This window comes from Diorhabda sublineata, chromosome 2 (assembly GCF_026230105.1).
Source record: "Diorhabda sublineata isolate icDioSubl1.1 chromosome 2, icDioSubl1.1, whole genome shotgun sequence".
Classification (NCBI taxonomy): Eukaryota; Metazoa; Arthropoda; class Insecta; order Coleoptera; family Chrysomelidae; genus Diorhabda; species Diorhabda sublineata.
Genome location: NC_079475.1, coordinates 23,037,741 through 23,056,323, shown reverse-complemented (window position 1 = coordinate 23,056,323; position 18,583 = coordinate 23,037,741). Strand labels below are relative to the sequence as shown.

Here is an 18,583-nt window from a genome sequence, read left to right as displayed (position 1 = left end):
GAATATTTGCACAATACGAAAATACAACTAGCACCAATTACTTATAATATGACGGGTAAAGAAAATCATTTCCATGAGTAATAGCCATACAAGACGAAGATCTCCGGCAACTAGAGCCATCCCACATTCTGAACTTTTTAAGAGTAGCGGGATTATAAATACAAAGGTACACAGCTGTAAACACTGAGCCTAGTGTCACAGCAAGAAAAAAGGACACAATAGATCTTTTGCATCGCGGTATACATACATACAATCACGGGTTTCATACATACTTTAAGAAGCATTAGAGGATTTTTGATAACTATTTTCTCACCACAAATAATTCTTCTATTACGGATGCAGCAAGCGCACACCCATTTCCACGCTAGAAATATATTTGCAATATTATGTCTACTATCAAGACAAACTTATTAAGACTATTACATTCTTTCGGGCGATATCACTGATTATAAACCTTTATTTGAACCATGAAGAAACTGATGATTTGTCACCGATAGTCACTAGTCACTATTTAGAAATAATGCAATAAATTGTAAATGGTTGATTGTCGTTCGTAATTTTTCATAATCATATTTCGATATACATGGTTTCAATGGAATAACGGTCGATAACTCCTTTATTAGGGAAATTATCTGAAAAAGTTATAAACAAAAATTATAAGCAATGACATGAAGTTAATGCTAGTTATTTATATTACAAGGGATGTAAATAATTGCCACAAGTCAAGAACGATTTTGCAACTGTGCGATAGCGAGGGCTCACAAAAAAGTTCTTAGCTAGTAAATATACTTATATTCCGTTAATTGTATAATATTTTTTCCATCTCACAGAATTTCACCGATTTCTGATGCAAGAAAAATCAATACTTAATACTTAAAAAAATTGTGTCAAATAATTCTGCTACTGCAGTTTCATAGACCGTGTTTTTAGTCCACATTACATCACATTAAGCTTATGGTGTCCATCATTCCTCATACAGAGAAGAAGATATTGCTAAGTATCTTAAAAAAAGGATAAATCATTGTAAGCTTGACGTTTGTCAACAATATCGAAATTCGCTTTAGAATTTGCAGTAACCTATTATATGGAGTGTTGACGAAATTGTTAAGTCTTTTCGCAGAAATCATCAATTACAGGATAAAACCATGATTTTTTTCTTAAGTTTGTTCAAATTTTATGTATAAGTGACAGTTGTGAAAGTTTTAGATGATTTTTATCGTTTTAAATATGATTTTTTTCCTGAAAAAACAAGCAGATATAATTATTGTATTAGAAAAATTAATGAGAAGTTATTTACTTGCTTATATATCATTTCAATAAAGGCACATATTAAAATGCACGACAGTTTGAAAGATGAATGGACAGCTTCATTTGTACTTTATGAGTGGTATATGGATAACGCGGTGAAACGACAACGATTACCTACCACCGAAAAAGAGGAATGTGATGCACCGATATCCGTTACCGAGAAGCTCCACATTAGTAAGTGGACATATAACGTCAACACATCAGTTAAAAATCAGCTGTGAATATTCCACAAAAATAAAACGCACTCGTACCTATATTTAATTCCGCCAATAATAGGAAACTGTTATTATTCTCTCTTTATAAAATTCGCATCAACCGTATACTGGTTATTAGCGATTTAGTAAAGATTAAGTATTTAATCTATGAATAATTGTTAAATTAATTTTATGATAGAGATCTGTTTAAGGTAGTTTTTAAGGTAAGTAATGTTGTACTTTGGTCCTAAAATTTCACTTATTGTTCCGAGTGGTAGATTTGATGATGATCTTTCTGAGTTAAGAGATGGACATTCTGCAATTATGTGTTTTATAGTTAATTTGCAATTGCAGTTGCTACATTTTGGTTCGGGTTTCGCATCAAATAAGTAGCTCTGCGTCTGTCGCGTATGGCCTAGACGCAGACGTGTTAGAAAAACTTCATCTCTGCGATTTTTTGGTAGTATTGACCATGGTTTTATTGAGTATTTCACTTCACGAAGTTTGTGTGTGGATGTTGACCATTTGATCTCCCATTCATTAAACACTTTACGCTTTAAGATTGTTTTAATATCGGAAGTAGTTAAAAAGTTCACGCACTCCGCACTATCACTAATTACAGCTTCCTTAGCCGTCAGGTCTGCTTCTTCGTTTCCTTTTATTCCAATGCGTGAGGGGATCCAACAGAATACTATTTTTTTGTTGTTGTCTTGTATGTATTTCAGTATTTGCTTGTTTTTGATTACTAATGGATTTGTGGTGTGAATTTTTTGAAGACTTTGGATTGATCTAAGAGAGTCTGTGAGTTTGACATGATTAGGCTCGTTTGATGAAGCGGCGAAGTGGGTAGCTCGATATATTGCGTATAATTCAGCAGTGAAAGTGGATAGGGTTTGAGGAGCTTTTATCATATATTTGGAGGTTGGTGTAATGATTGCGATCCCCCTACCGTCTTGAGATGTTGATGCGTCTGTGTAAATATGTACAAAGTTTTTGTACTCATTGAGTATGTTATTTAAGTGTCCTTCGATTAGCTTATGGTTGGTGTGGTGTTTGTCGAAAGAGGTGAGATGGGTAATGAATTTCGTGCTTCCTATTGTCCATGGTGGAGTTTGAGAAGATTCGATAGGAAGGCATTCAGGAATAAAGAAATTTAAATCGCTTAGATATGATCGAATTCTTCGTATCTTAGCATTTTGTGAATGGATCCAACAATTTATCCAAGTTTATTTTTTTTTTAAGTTTGTGCTTTTTTGGAGATGAGGCTACTTTTCTCAAAAATATTACGGTGAACGGGCGTGTTATTTATTATTATTTTACAAGCAAATTACCTACATTTTTTAGACGGTCACGTGAATTGTTCATTTGCTATTATTACCTCAAATTTCACCATTTAATATACGAAAAAATTGGGATTTTTCCACGATGATGCTCTAGTTTCTCACACAACCACTATGATTATTTTTTCTGGAATTTTTTTATGCAAACCAATTGCTTGGCCAGATTGACCACCGATATTATTTAGCATTTTTTTTATGTCACATAAAAATCGTGTGTATCAAAAAACTGCAACAGTAAATGAAAAAATAGATAGGATAAGAGCGGATTTTGATGATACACATATGTTGAGAAATGTAGCACCCATTTAGAAATCGAATACAAACTTGCTTATACGTTTTATATGGATACTTCAAAAATTTATGTTGAATTATTCTAATTATTGTAGTTTGAATGAAAATATTTGTTCATATCTGCCAAATGAAATTAAAAATGAATGAATGGAAGAAACTATTTACAAAAATCAAGAAAGTTCCAGCTCATAACGTAAAATGAATAAAAACATATTCACTAGTTGTTCACATATAGAGTTTTTATTTAGTAGCAATTTCGTTAACCTTCATAAGGCTAAGAGGGGTACAAATGTACCCCAAGTAAACAATTTTGTAGTATTTTTGCAAAAAAAAATAATTTTTCAGGATTATGTCGGTCTTGAACAGTGTAGCTTACTCAATTACATACCTTTTTGAGTTCTTTTATTTATTGAACTTTATAGATATGCTCTGGAATTTTGGGGTTAGTTTTCTATGAGTACCCGTATTATTTGATAAAGATGTAGATTTGTTTCTATAGAGTCGGTTGCTTTTACATTACTATAACAGAAAGTCAGTTTGGTTGTGCTTTGTGTCTATAATGTTTATAAATAATGAGTGTTCGTAAACGAATTCGGGGCGACAGAAACTTTACAGATGAAGAATTAAGGTATTTTTTGGAGAATGACGATCTGGAATATGAAGAATGTTTAGATCCAGGAGAGGCGTGATGTAGAATCTATAGACCATATACCTCACAAAGAAGAAGAGAATGATACGATTATTGGTAACGATGTGTGAAAAAATTCATGACGAAGTTTAGTCGAGTAGTTTTTCATTAGGTAACCCCTTCTATGTATCTAAAGACGGAACTTGTTGGTGAAAGGTATCCTTCGAGGGTGTAGTATGGAGAAGGCAACAAGAAATAGCAAAATTGCGCTAAATCCCAGGACCCAACTCTGCATCCATGAGAAACTAATACCATTCCGAGAGAGGCTCAATAAAAATATATATGAACAACAAGCCAGCCAAGTACGGTGTGAAGGTGTGGGCTCTTACATGTTGCAATTCGCCTCACATATCTTAGATGCAGTTATACTTAGGTAAAGCTTGATTTGTACCTCATTTCATCACCCCTCAAATATTTGTTTAGGGAAGCTAAGCAACTTTAAAAAAATCGTAATTATCAGTATGAAAGATCTATTGGGTGGATACGATATTACCTCCGATAACTTTTTCACCAGTCTTCAATTCTTTCAATTAATTTCAATTAATCTTAATTTGCTCGATAAGGCAGCTATAAACAGATTAAGAATATGATAATTAGCAAATCCAAATGATAACGCAGGCTACTTGGATACCAGACACAAAAATTTCTGTAAGATTTGGGTAAAGAGCTGGTAGAGAAGAAAATATCGTGCGCTGATACAAAATTGTACAAAATCTAAGGAATTCTATACAGCGAAATTTGTTTTTCGAATTACGAGACGCAGAAGATGCTAGTACTGAATTAGTAGAGAATCCTGATCGATCCTGAGGTCGTTGTTGCCTTTGTGATTGAAAGGAAGATATATAAAGTCACAAGTGTATGGAGCGTCATAAATTTATATGTACAGAGCAACAAACATTTTGCAACGATTGTTAAATGTTATTTGTGTGTTTCCTTATTTAAGTAATATTTTAAGCATTAAACAATTAAAACTAATTAACACTCTGTCTTCTTGAGTCATTAGAACATGTACTTAATATGAAAATGACTGCATACCAACTTGCAACAGTCGTAGCTTGAAAGTCCCCATCAGCACCAGTTTTTTGCCTCAGCCTTACGAAGGTTAAAAACATTTAATATTATTATAAGAACGAGTATTATGAGGTTAAAGTTAAATATGTGAAAATATAAAGAGTAACGTTCAAGAATAAGTTTTGTGACGTACCTATACCACCCAATAAATATCGCTAAATAAGAATCATGCCATTGCCTACTATATACTAAAAAATCATTGTTTACGTACACATCCATGAAATGTCGTTTGAATTTATGGCGAAGGAGAGCGCAGACACCAAATATTAAAATTTCCGTATATATAAATGCATGTAGAGCTCGTTAGTATTTAATCGAATTTATAAGTATTGCGAAAAATCCAATTCAAATCAAAATTATGTGATGTTTCACTACGGTTTTATGAATATATAATGACGTAAAATTACATGTTCTATATACCCCATAAATCTCGCCAAATAGTTATATTATTAGATTATATGGTTATTTTATTTTTTATCAATCATAATGGATTTCACAAAAAGTTTTTTTTATTTCAATTGCCTTCAGCAACTCCTTTGCTATCGAATTGCTCCAAACAATTCAGGTTCTTTGGCAGTAGTCCAGTAGCAAAGTCTCCAATACCTCAACAATCATACAAAATTATACAAACAGATTATTGAAATAGAGAAATCCCTCTCACACTTGAACAATTTTACTATGATCATTTTCACTCCAATAATGTTAAATTCAGTTCATGTGGTCATTTAAATAAATTTTCATCCAATCTCAATCGCTTTTAAATACACTGTTTTTAGAATTAGATCGACTAAATTAGCTTGGAATATTGAGGACAGTTGTGTTGACTATTCAATTCCATGTTGTGGGGAAATTCTTAAGTTACCATTTAGTTTGCAAATAAATGCGAACTGTGCCTTCATGCCTACCAAGATTGCAGGTAGTATCTACTTGTACTACGTGAACGAGGTGGACAAGGACACTAATAGAAGAGTGTTCTCAAAGAAATTAACCTAGCTAAAAGAAAACAATCAAAATAATGAGACAAAAACAATACTTGTTTCTGCTATGGTTGTCTTAAAAGCTGAACGGTTGTAAATATTAACACCATATCAGTTAGGTCGACTTTTGTATTTCCATTTCAATACAGAGCAACATAGCAAGGATAATGGTTTTTTTGAGTTTCATTCTTGGCTGAGACAGACAGAATTCCAAACTTTAATACAATGTTTGGAGCGAGATAATTGACTGACAAAATTATAAAACTGATCGGAAAAATATTATACCTATGCCAATATTTTTTTGTAGTTGAAATAATTTCAAATAATCAAGAGACGGCCTCAAATGTTATCAAATCCTAACATAAAAAAGTCGACAAAATAGAAACTTCGGAAACAATTTATCATGCAAAGGGTGTGATTGACGGTATTGTTGGAATGAGGGTTTAGTTAATAATTAGAAATATCCATCAAGTTAATGGTTCCATTCTTGATGACTTTTATAAAAGAATGGAACCGTATTTTGGGTTGAGATATTTCATATTTACAAATTATTATTGAAAGTAGTTGATTTTTCATTAATGTTGTCACTATATTTAGTAGAATAATATGTTTTTGTATATCAGAGTTTATGAACGAGGAAAAAATTGAAAAAAATGTTTTTATTATATATATAAATCAGTCATATTCATCAGCTTTTTGAGAAAAATGATTATAAATTTTCCTGTATATACCTTATGATAAACAGATCTATCTTAAAATTAGTCTTGGAACAACTTAGGGTGAAAAAATTGTTGATATTTGATGTGATGTGAAGAACACAAGATGAGGAATCTACAAAACTAAATTATAAAAAATAAAATCAGATGAAAAATAGTAAAAGGGGAAATAGTAAGCATTTGAAGTAGAGGTGAGATACAGAGAAAACTAAAAGTGTAAGTATAATAGGATCCTTTCTACAAATAATACCAATTTTACTAAGTAGCTAATTCTCATCATTATCTTCAAACCGTTCAATCGTTGGTAGATTATGGCTAATCCTAATTGTTTCTACTTAATTTCTTTTTTTCGTAATTCTCTCTATTGTATATTTATCTATATCTATTATATTCCCTTTTCTTGCCGTGACTCTGGTGATAATTAGTGCTTACAGATGATTTATTGATCCCACTTCTTCTTCTAGATCTTAATTTTCCATTTCATATGCCCCCAGGTAATACTCTGGAGTTTCATTTCGAGAGTATATGCATAAATGTTTAGTCCTCGTTGCGTTCTCGTCCTCGTTGCGTTCTCTGGCAAACCTAGCGTTTCCATTGAGACGACAATCGTTATCTCTTTGGTTGATATATTCAAAAGATCTTCTTTGTTTATAGGTATCCATGATTATTTACCTCTCTCAATCACTGTAGATCATCCCAGCATCTGACTTTTTTCAATCTACCTCCTTTTCGAATTTTTTCTGTAGTAACCTCTAGCCTAATCCTCAGTAGGGTTCTTGTCTTGGAAACGATTTACACTCCCCTACATCAACAAGTCTATCCACTCTCACATTTTCCACTACTCATTCCTTTATCCTAACTCATTAAATCTCGAGCCACCGTGCTTTGCAAGTTTTCCAAAGTCAATCGTAGTTGCACTTCACTACAGAATCAAATTCGTGTAAGTCGTCCAAAATCGGCTGTTGTGGTAGAAAACATCGATGCTGTACGTAAACTGATATTGCAAGATCTTCATATGACATACCGTGAGACTGAGGCATACTTGGGCATTAGTTCCATTCAATATTACGTCAAAAATATTCGTTCGCGTTGAATATTATATAGTTTGACAATCGCTCAAAAAAGCTCGTGTCAATTGAAGCAGAAAAATGCTGGAAAAAATCGCTTTGCTTCAAAAGATGTCTATAAGATCTTGACAGGCAACAAATCTTGGATCTATGCATATAAACTCGAAAATAGGCATCTATTGAGTGTAGCAACGTAAAACGGTTAATTCGAAAAAATCAGGGAAACCAATCGCAAAAGATGAATTATTCTCCACCACGACAATGCGGGCTTTCACACCTAATTTCAAATAAAAACGTTTGAACAGTCAAAATATCGAATTGATAGATCGATCATCCGCCGTACAGTCCAGTCCTTGTTTGGTATCCAATGACTTATCTTTCCTTATTAAGTATTTTTATGAAAAAAAAAAAGATATGTGAATTATTATTATTTTCATATGAAAAATATATGAAGCTATAATTGTACGGTTTTGTTAAATTATGAAAAGCTGAAAATAGATTAACAGTGTACAACTAAAAAATAAAATCTTAATACTTGAATTATAATTATCTGGAAAAGTTCTTGTCTCGTTTTTGTTCATAAATTTAACAGAAATTAAAATATTTGTAGAATAACGTTAGTTTATGATGATACTGTATCGACTCTTAAGCAATATTTCAGAAATAACTAATCGAGACAGATCTCAAACATTTAGTTAGGAATATTGGAAGTGCGCGAAAAATCATGCAGGTTAAATCAATTGATTGATTACCACACAGATCTACCAAAAACAAGCAGTGTGAGTGTGAGAGACTGTTGCTTGGCCAGATACAATCAGTTCATAAGCTCAGACTTTTTAGGCATTTCAGTGATTATGGAACAACTTGTTAGAGTAAATACCTAGATAATAAATATTTGATTCAGCAAACCTTTTTTTATTATGCAATGATGAACTTTTATTTGTTTCAGGTAAGTGACCATAATCGTAACACTAAATATGAGTAAGTTTATATTTCGAAAATAATGTTTTGATATAATGATATCCATTTATTATCAATATATATTCCATACATTTTCATGACATGGATCTAGAGAATTCGTCGATTATAGTGCAATAATAAGGATTTCCAGCTTGGTTTCTGAAGGCTTGACAAAAATCTCCGCACAACATAAATCATACTTTGTATGAATGTTGACTGGAAATCCAAATATGGAAAAATTACGTACCTATATGAATACTGCGTGTGGTCGATAATGTTCAAAATGTTGGTCGCCACCAAGTTTTCAGTAGAATTTTTAGTATTTGTCATAATATGAAATAGAATAAAAAAAACATCCAAAAACCGATTCACTCAGCCGTTCATTGTGACGCTACTTCATATCACCTACGAGGGTTGTCTGAAAAGTTTGCGGCATAACATAGAAACGACATTTTTTCCATGGCCATTTTTATGTTCCAACAGTCTCCTCTTGAGTCTGTACACTTTTTTCAGCGGTATTATAACCTTCCTAATCTCCCAAAAAATAGTTGCAGTATTTTTCTATCTTCTGAGAAAACGACTCCCAGATACTCACAATCTGTCACTTTATCTATCCTTTGTTATTTCATTATTAAATCTTCTCCTTTTTAATTTTTACCGTCCTTTTGAATTTCGTAATATTTCCTTTTATTCTTAGGTTTTCTATTGTTTTTATACATATATCTACCTTTTCCCATTTTCTTAATCTTATCAGCTACGATTGATATATCGCATGTATATACTATGTCTATTTTCACCGGTTCTAGGCTTCTGTACCAATTATTTTCTTTAGTTCATAGTTCTTTTTTTTAATATCTTTATTATCCCATCAATGACAGGTATAAATAGAAGACGACTAAGACTATCTCCTTGTTTTACTTCTATCTTCATCCTAAACTCCGTCAATCTTCTTCCGTCTATTTGAACTTTCTCTTACGTTTTCACACATTTCTTTTTTTCTCTATTATTTGTCTAAGACTTTTTCTATCTATTGAATAGACTGCAGCTTTCAAATCAATTAATGTTCTATTTTCTTGTATTAGGTTTCTTAATATATATTTGTTATATATCATTTATTTCCCTATTCAATATGCACTTTGTTTCTCCTCTATCTCCTCATTAATGTATCTTTATCTCGATTTTTTTAATATATGTTCTCAATCAACCTAACGATAAGCATATTGTTTTGTAGTTTTCGCACATTAGACCTTTCCTTTTTTATATAGTGGTATCAACTGATATTCTTCCCAGTCTCTGGGTATTTTATTTGTTATCCATGCTATATTGAATATCTTAAATATCCATCCCTTTGCTATTTGTCCTAAATGTTTTATTATTCCTGCTTCTATGTTGTCTCCTCCACACGCTATTCCTATTTCGATTTACCCTATTCCTACCTCTATAGTTGTAATTTTTTCAGAAAATGCCCTCCATGTCTCTAAAGTGTCTTCCATAATATTTTTTCATCTCTTATTCTTCTGATTTCTTTTATTTTTATTCCTCTCATTTCTGTAATTTTGTTTCAAAAGCTTCTGTTATTATCTTCTTCTTCTTATTATTATCTTATTTGATACTTCTTCTCCGAAATGTTATTTCTTTGAATAACTTCCATGCTTCTTCTAGGGTTACCTCTTGTTCTAGTTCACCGAATTTTCTATCCGTTGCTTTTCGGGTTTTCCTTTTATTTTCTTTTCTTCTCAACTTATGTATAGAAATTCTTTAATCTCTGTCCTCTTTCCTCCTTTCTTTTCCCTCTATTTCCAGTACTATTTTCACTAGTCCGTGGTTGCCTATTTCTGCTTCTGTTATTGTCACTATCTCCCCAATTATTATTTCCTTTGCCGTATTTGTTTAAATTATGGAATTTATTATACTTTTTGCTTCTCTTCCTTCTGTATTGTATTTCCTATTCAGGCATTCCAATCGTCCATTATAATTATCATATATTGAATATTATAGTTATCTTCCCTTATTTCATTTATACAGTGCTGCAAAACATTGCAGAAATATTTCTATATATTTTACACTAATAAATTACCTTCGATGATGTCCCTTATTTTAGTTATTTTCCTATAGAAATACTTCGTTATTGCTATTGCTACTTCTTCCTTTGCTCTTTGGTTTTTCTTCTTTCCTAAGTAGTGTTTATGGAATTCGTTTTGAATCTTCATTGTTCCTTTTCCTTCGATTCGCTGATTCCCAATAGATTAATTAGATTAACTTCTTTTCCATTTAATGATGTTATGTTCCAAGTAACTATACTGATTTTCTCTTCTACGTTGTGCTCCTGTGAGTTTTGAGAAGGAGAAGATGGGACCTTTCTTTTGTTTTCGTTTCTGGTATTTTCGATGCCAGTACTATTTTTACCTGTGTTTACAATGTTTTCCCTACTATTTACTACACAATCGAAATCAGTTTTCTTTCCTACCTTTTCGTCCGGTTTCTTAACGATTCTCGATCCTGGTTTTTTGAATGTTATGTTCTGTTCTCTACTCACTATTATATCTTTTAATCGTACTTTTCTTGACTCATATTCCTCTTCCCCTCTTCCATTGCCTGCTTCTTCATAAATCTTTTATATTTTTTGTCTATCCTTTTTCTCAAATAGTTCTGTCTTCATATTCCATACCCATTCCTCTTCTTTGATTGTCAACTTTTGAAAACGTACCTTTTGTTACCTTTGCCTATTTTTCCTTGTAATTCCCTTTTTTGCTCATATAATCATTATTGGAAAATTTTGTACTCCATACCGAGTACCACACTCAAATTTAACTTTCTAATTGTTGATAATAAATATTGTAGATTATCTTCAACATTTGTAGGGGTTCTGGTAAAATGACTTTCCATCTATTAGTCATAATTTAATGAAATGATTATTTATTTATTAAAACAATTATATGATTACTTATAATGTTTGATCCACTGATCTGGGAGTTAATTATCCCACAATGTTAACGAGAAACCTGAACAAGGAAGGAAAAGATGATACAATCTTACTAAATAGTTAGTTGAATTCTTGGTCCTACTCAGACTAAAGTGATCTTTGTCAATGTGTAATTGAGTTTTGTGTAATCAGAAAGGGCCTTTTTTAGAAGAGCTCAATTTTTAACTTGAGCTTAGTGTGGTGATTACTTGTTACAAAAGCATATAAAAATACCCATATGTTTTCCTATACAGAGAGGTATTAGTAAATTTGATCTCAGTAGATAGAAAATTTTCTATAAACTTATATCGATGGATAAATTCCAACGTAAACATTTTAATGATTGTTGGAGTATTTATAATCAAGTTACGCATGCTTAATTTTTAATTTCTATCAATTAATTGAAAAATTTCGAAAGAATCTCATGTTATGCAGTGTATACTTAAAGTTTTGAATGCCAATGGGTAAAAATCATTAGAAATTAGTTATTAGTCGAGAAACTAGATAAACGATAGCAGAATCAACTTTGCAACCTCGCATCGTTTTGAATTTTGAATGTCTATACCCAACTTGGAATGAAATTTGTTAGAGGATAAATGGATATTAATCAGGTACAGTAGATAGTACCTAGTAATAATTACACAACTCTATAAAATATAATACAAAATTCACTAGAACGATTTACTTCAGAATCTAGTTTAAAGTATTTAAATTTCTTATTGAACTCTTACAAAATTACTGTTTTGTCTTCGATTCTTAATGAGTATGGAGTTAATTCTCTCTTTTTAAGGTATTCAAAAATAGAGTTCAAAAACAACTTTACATACATACATAAAAGTGAAGCTAACAAGCGCATTCTGAAAAGATCATAAATATACTGTTACAATTTCATTTTACTAGAACGTAGCTGCAATTTATTGTTCTCAGCCCTTTCTAAGGAAGGAAATTGCCTATTCCGCACAAGGTTTGCTTTTAAAAATTAAGAGAGGATGATGCTAGATAAGACCGAATATACGAATCACGACATAACAGATCGTTCTTATTGAATTTAGCGGGCTGATTCTTTTGCTTCGTTCCTCTCATTTATGGATGAGAACAATTTTTTATTATCATGTCCAATTGTAATCTATTAGCTGTACGTTTACGCCAGAAGCGGTTATAGAATATTTATATATTGAGCTTGGACTAGATTTATGTCTTAGTATCAAAATGAATCAAGTGAAGCAATGAGAGGTCATTGATAATTGCGTTAAAAATAGTTGTCACCAATGAAAATGATTCTCCATTACATCGGAGCTTGATTGTGAGGGAAATAGTTATAGATAGTGGTCCCTTATACCATGAACATGTAGAGACCAAAATGGGAAAATGTTATGCATTGAAGGTCATGCTCATATTGTTTTGGACGCCGGTATTCTCTTGCCCTCAGTCTCAGGTCAACAAGTTTTTTCTTATAAAGTCATATATGCGGTAACTGAGTGGTTCGCAGATTGTGAACAATCTTTCAATGAAGGCACATTTAAAAATACTGGAACACTGATGGAGAGGATATCTCAACCTCAATACAAACTATATTGAATAATTAAAATAATATATTTTCAGGTTTTCTATCGGAAGTGGGTCAGGGCCGGAGTAAAGATACCTCGTATATTCATATGTATTACTAAATAGAAAATGTTCCGGAATTGAAAAATTTTAGACAACTGAAATAATTTACTTCAACATCCAAATACATCAATATAAAAAGTTTATTCGCCTATATTATTTTTTCGCTTTCCAGAAATACTAAAAAATCGCCTTGACTATTACATAAACATACAGTGGTCATTCCGACGATGTCATTTGCCAAGTATTCCAATTGCACAATCAAATTATCTATTTTTGAGTGCCAGTCTAGGTTTTCAGTTAAAAATGGAAAGCGCTCACGAAGGCATAGCGCTTTATTCGGTGGTGTTTTTAGGTAATTGTGTGGTGTACTTTTAGTTTCATAGGATGTGATTAAAAGGATTCATAGGATGATATATGCTGTTCCTGAATAGAAGTAAACCTGGGAGGTGAGCTGAGCTATTTATTTTTGTGCAAGCCCCTTTTTTTCGATTTATCATTTTTAAATAAACTGTTAAACTGCCAATGAACATATATTTATTATATTGTATATAATGTGGAATATATTGGAGAAATATTAATTTGTTGAATAACGATTAAGTTTGGTTAACAATATTTATGACAATAATTAATAATACCTATTGAATTGAAATATTACTTTATGATGTGAGAAAGAAAACAACTAAGTTTTTAAGTGAAAACATGTAGATTAAAAATAGACATCGTGAGTCAATAATAGCATGAACATATGAACAGCTGGTATATTAACTAGGTATAACATTCAATTAGAGACTAAAAATAAACCAGTTATGCTTCAACGATTAACTTTTCACAAAGAAAAATTATTAATGAAAATACCTAGTTCAAAGAAAATATATTTTTGGAAACGTTCATTGTGTTGATAATGATGTTTAAATTTCAATCAGAAGAATAATAAACAAATGTTAATGTAAAAAAAGTACTGGTATGAACCTTTACTTGAATTTTATAGCAAAAACTATGATTTCAGTGAATGTTAGTTACTCTCCGATTAGATTATACTATTTGCTGTTAGTATATTTAATTTTTTTTCAGTTTACAGCTTAAACTCAAACGTGTGTAAATGAAATATTGCAAAAATATCAACTTTAAAGCAATAACTAACCATTTTTTATGATCACATATGTAAATCTTGTTGGAATATATTATGAACAATCGAGTGAATAGTCCAGTACTAGTTTAATTTGTAACATGCATAGCATATAATAAAATGGCTCGGTTTATGAATATTGAAGAATAATGTTAAATAATGAATGCAACAAAGTTTACATTACAGAATTGCTGAAAACTCGTGGAAAAACAGAGGAGCTTTTAATTCAAGAAAAAAATTATGTTCAATTTTTGTCCACATCTAAACTGAAAAGTTGGAAACCGTGATGATGTATCAGGGCTTATTTCTGTGTGCCCCTCTTGACACAATCACAGTAAAAATTTCCCTATTTCAATTTTCTAATATATTCAATCAGTATGGTTGACACATTTTTCCATTGATGTTGTAGTATTTCTAAAGCGTCTAGAAAAAAATGAAAAAGATTGTTCAAATTCTGCAAACTACTGTTTCCCGAACATATTACTTTGAGAAAATCGTGAATAGACAAGTTTTTTGTAAGCTTTGTAGACAGCTAACAATATATAATTATATTCCTGTCTCAGATACAACATACAAGAGCTGCTGAAATAGTAGATCTACGTCTGGATGCATTATACTATAATTTGGCTCTTTTTTGTAAGCAATATACTGAAATAACGCCTTCAGACGACTGCAAATGTCATCACGTGCAGATTTTCAGTTTAGTATGAAGTGAATTATGTACCACATGGTGTGAGATATATAACACCACTTTTAAATATTTGTGCAATAGTCACTCGTCGATGTAATGTAATGTAAATGAAATATCACCAAGTTTTTCAAAATTTCATCTGTGGTAGTGGTTGTGACTGCTTCTTTAGCATTATTCCGACTAACAAATCACTATATCTGCAATAATTTGTAGATAAATCTCAATTGCTTGTGATTTCTCCAAGCTTTTTAGTGATTATTATATTCATAAATTGAAAATCAATAACCTACATCACGGGTTTACGCCTACTAGTTCTACCTTATACTGATATTTCAAGACATACACTTATAAGTGAGAGTATAAAATTAGCTTATTAATATTATACCCATTAACGGTTATGATGTTGTTGAAACAATGTTATACATACACTGCCTAATTTATTGATAAAAAATGATGACGTATTCAAATAGGTCTGAACTATGTCATTGTTTCAAAATATTATACCTTGAAAAATTGCTATTATCACATATATCTGTAGGGAGGTCCCCATTAATAATAAATAAAGCGTGAAGAAATAGTTTCACTACCCCGATTTTATAGCAACATCATCACCCTTATGATACTAGACTGAGATAACAAAGTTCAATCAATTTTATTGTTCATATATTCACGGAAACTAGATATTAAAGATATTGTTAGTCATTGCGCCTTTCTCTACTTATGTTAAGCGGAACAGAATGTTTATATATTTATACAACGTAAGTGGAGTATGGCGGTTTAGCGAAGGAGCTGGAGTCAATGTTTTGCCGTAACCACCCGTATCAACAGATTGAAATCTCATCGAACAAGCGTGGGATAAGATAAATAGACTGTTAGATTTAAACCATCCTCCACAGATTTTGATGTAATTAATACAAATTAAAGTAGCTAGAAATGAATAGACACAGATATCCCTTTTGCTTTTTTGTCGATGCCAAGAAGTGTACAGGAATGTATTCAGCTACGAGGTTTTCCAAAACAATATTAATTTGTGTCTGTGTATCTATATATAAAGTTACTTGTTATCATCAAATTTTTCATAATCAAGTTATTAGAACAATGATTGTGTCGAGTATATAAACTACAATTGAGTATCAAATCTTTCTAGTGCTACAAATAGATCACTTTTTTCAACGTGGAGGCAACAACTAAGACGTGTAGCTGCTACCTACCTTCACCTTAGGTTACTCCTACTCCACAGAGATGGTCAATTTGCGGTGGTTCTATTGCCTTTGTAAATAAAATACATTAGAACAAAAATTGAGCGATAAATCTCTCAGTATACTAAAATGATATTGTTAGAATTTGTTTTGCTTTTAATTTTAATAAACTTATTCCAAATCAAAAACATATGATACTTCATTCTACTCATCTACAATCATTACATGCATAAAGAGAGGCAAGCTTTTCCGTATACCACAAACGACCTTTATATAATTTACAATCTGAAAACTCTATACGGTCTTAAGACGGAAAGAGATCTCAACACTCGAGAAGTAATAGGCTTCAAGATGTGAAAGATACAACTCAAGAGAACAAGTAGTTCAACATCTTGATTTATTGTATAGTACAGTCACAAGGAGTTGGAAAATAAGTCGATTCGAGTACAAACATTATAAGATATGAAGTCAACAATAGACTTCTTTACTTCTTTCAGTAGCGACACTTTTTATTCTTATTATTACTAGTACAATTGTTAAAATTCCATCCTAATTGAGTCTAGTTCAATGTTTATATATATTTCCTTTCTGCTCACTCTACACTTTTCTTCTAAACATTTTCCATCATAACATATCTTCTCACTTCTTATAATTATCTTTGTCCTTATTAATGCTCCAGATATATATATATATATATATATATATATATATATATATATATATATATATATATATATATATATATATTGGCTTTCTAATATTTTGGATCATTCAGTTAGAAACTAAATCAAAGAGACTATACTACACTGAATTGTGACATAGGAATATTGACTTTAATTCAAATGAAGATACACAATATAATAACGATACCAATAGTAACAGAATTGGTATGAAGATATTATATCCACTACTATCAAGAAGAGACGAAGTAAACACTTGAAAAAATAGAAGGAGAATGAAAAGGAGATTAAGAAGAGTTACCCTATAAACTGTCACGTGAAAACCTGTTTCTAACGAATAGAAAAACTTAACATTTCCTCATATGAAATTCGCCATTCAAGAAAAATAGGTTCATTCCAAACTTTTAACATTATTTAATAGTTTGGCTGTATCAATTAAACTTTTTATTCCAAATTAGTTTCCTTAAGTTCATTTGAAATTTATTGCCTAAGATGGAACTTAATGAAACCATCACTTACGTTCGAAATAGGATAATTTGTAACCAATTTGATTCATATTCCTCAATTAAGATGATCAATCAATTCTTAAGTTTGTTAAGGAAAGTTTCTGTTTACAAAGCTGTGAAAATATAATAAAAGATTGAGCTTCGAATTTATCGTCATAGAATAACTTTTTACAAACAAATGCTTGTGATTTTTATATCCATAAAGATACCGATACTTTTGAAGAATAAACTATGCTCTCTAACATGTTGTTGTTACATATTTCATCTAGCAGTAAGAAACAATCAATGAAAATGTTTTTGTTTATTCTAAATTTTTATCACAAAACTCCGATGACAATACACAAATAGTAATGTAAGTAATCCAACATATAGAGTGATCTAAGCGGTTATTTGAGAAAAATATCATATCCAAAAAAGTGAACTTTTTAAAAATTAAACAACCCAGTTGATCCATAATTTAATATCATATTATTTATAAATCTTTCTATAGAGGTTTAGTGAACTAATTCTACCAATATAAAATTTCATTATTTACTACTACTTGTTAGCGAGACACATTTCACAAAAAAGATATATTTCAAAATATCTTGTATATCACACACACACACACACACACACACACACACACACACACACACACACACACACACACACACACACACACACACACACACACGTCCGGCCATATTGATAAAACATACAATCAAACATTACGAACTTTTAAACTACCAACATACCAACAAAATCACTTTAATCGCCTCAATAAAAGTAATAACCTTGCCATACGCACTCAATAACCGCAGTATATTGCCCACATCGACATAACATAGAACAAAGAGTTCTTCAGCACCTCAGGAAACAAATTTATAGCAGGAGGTGATTACATTTACAAACATACGGGGTCCCGACTGTACACTAAATAACTATACAAAGTAATAGAAGCTAATCGATACTCAATTATCTCGACACGTACTGGCCAATTGACCCACAAAAAATTCCGGAAATTTTGGATTCATTCATTACAGACGGAATAAACTTACAGAGACATCCTGCCCAGTTATGACGTAAATATAAACAGAATAATAGCAGAAAACAGACAGGTTCGGGAAAGATGACAAATGAGCCACACTGAGCCAGACTGGTGCGGATAAAAACAACCTCAATCGATTTAGTCATAAATTGAAGAAAAAACTTGAATG

The 18,583-nt window shown here is 31.4% G+C and overlaps 1 protein-coding gene across 5 annotated transcripts in view; it reads left to right on the top strand.

The window, feature by feature from the left end:
* Positions 1-18,583, top strand: part of LOC130440435 (potassium voltage-gated channel protein Shaker) — a 246,648-nt gene that overhangs the window by 75,701 nt on the left and 152,364 nt on the right. For 2 of the 5 annotated variants that reach the window (XM_056773564.1, XM_056773565.1), the window contains exon 1: positions 13,478-13,628. The exons of the other annotated variants lie outside the window; for them this stretch is intronic. In XM_056773564.1, coding sequence (XP_056629542.1) covers positions 13,597-13,628 — 32 coding nt within the window. In that variant the 5' untranslated portion in view covers positions 13,478-13,596. Of the gene's footprint in view, positions 1-13,477; positions 13,629-18,583 lie in introns of those variants that run through there. 5 annotated transcript variants of the gene reach the window in all.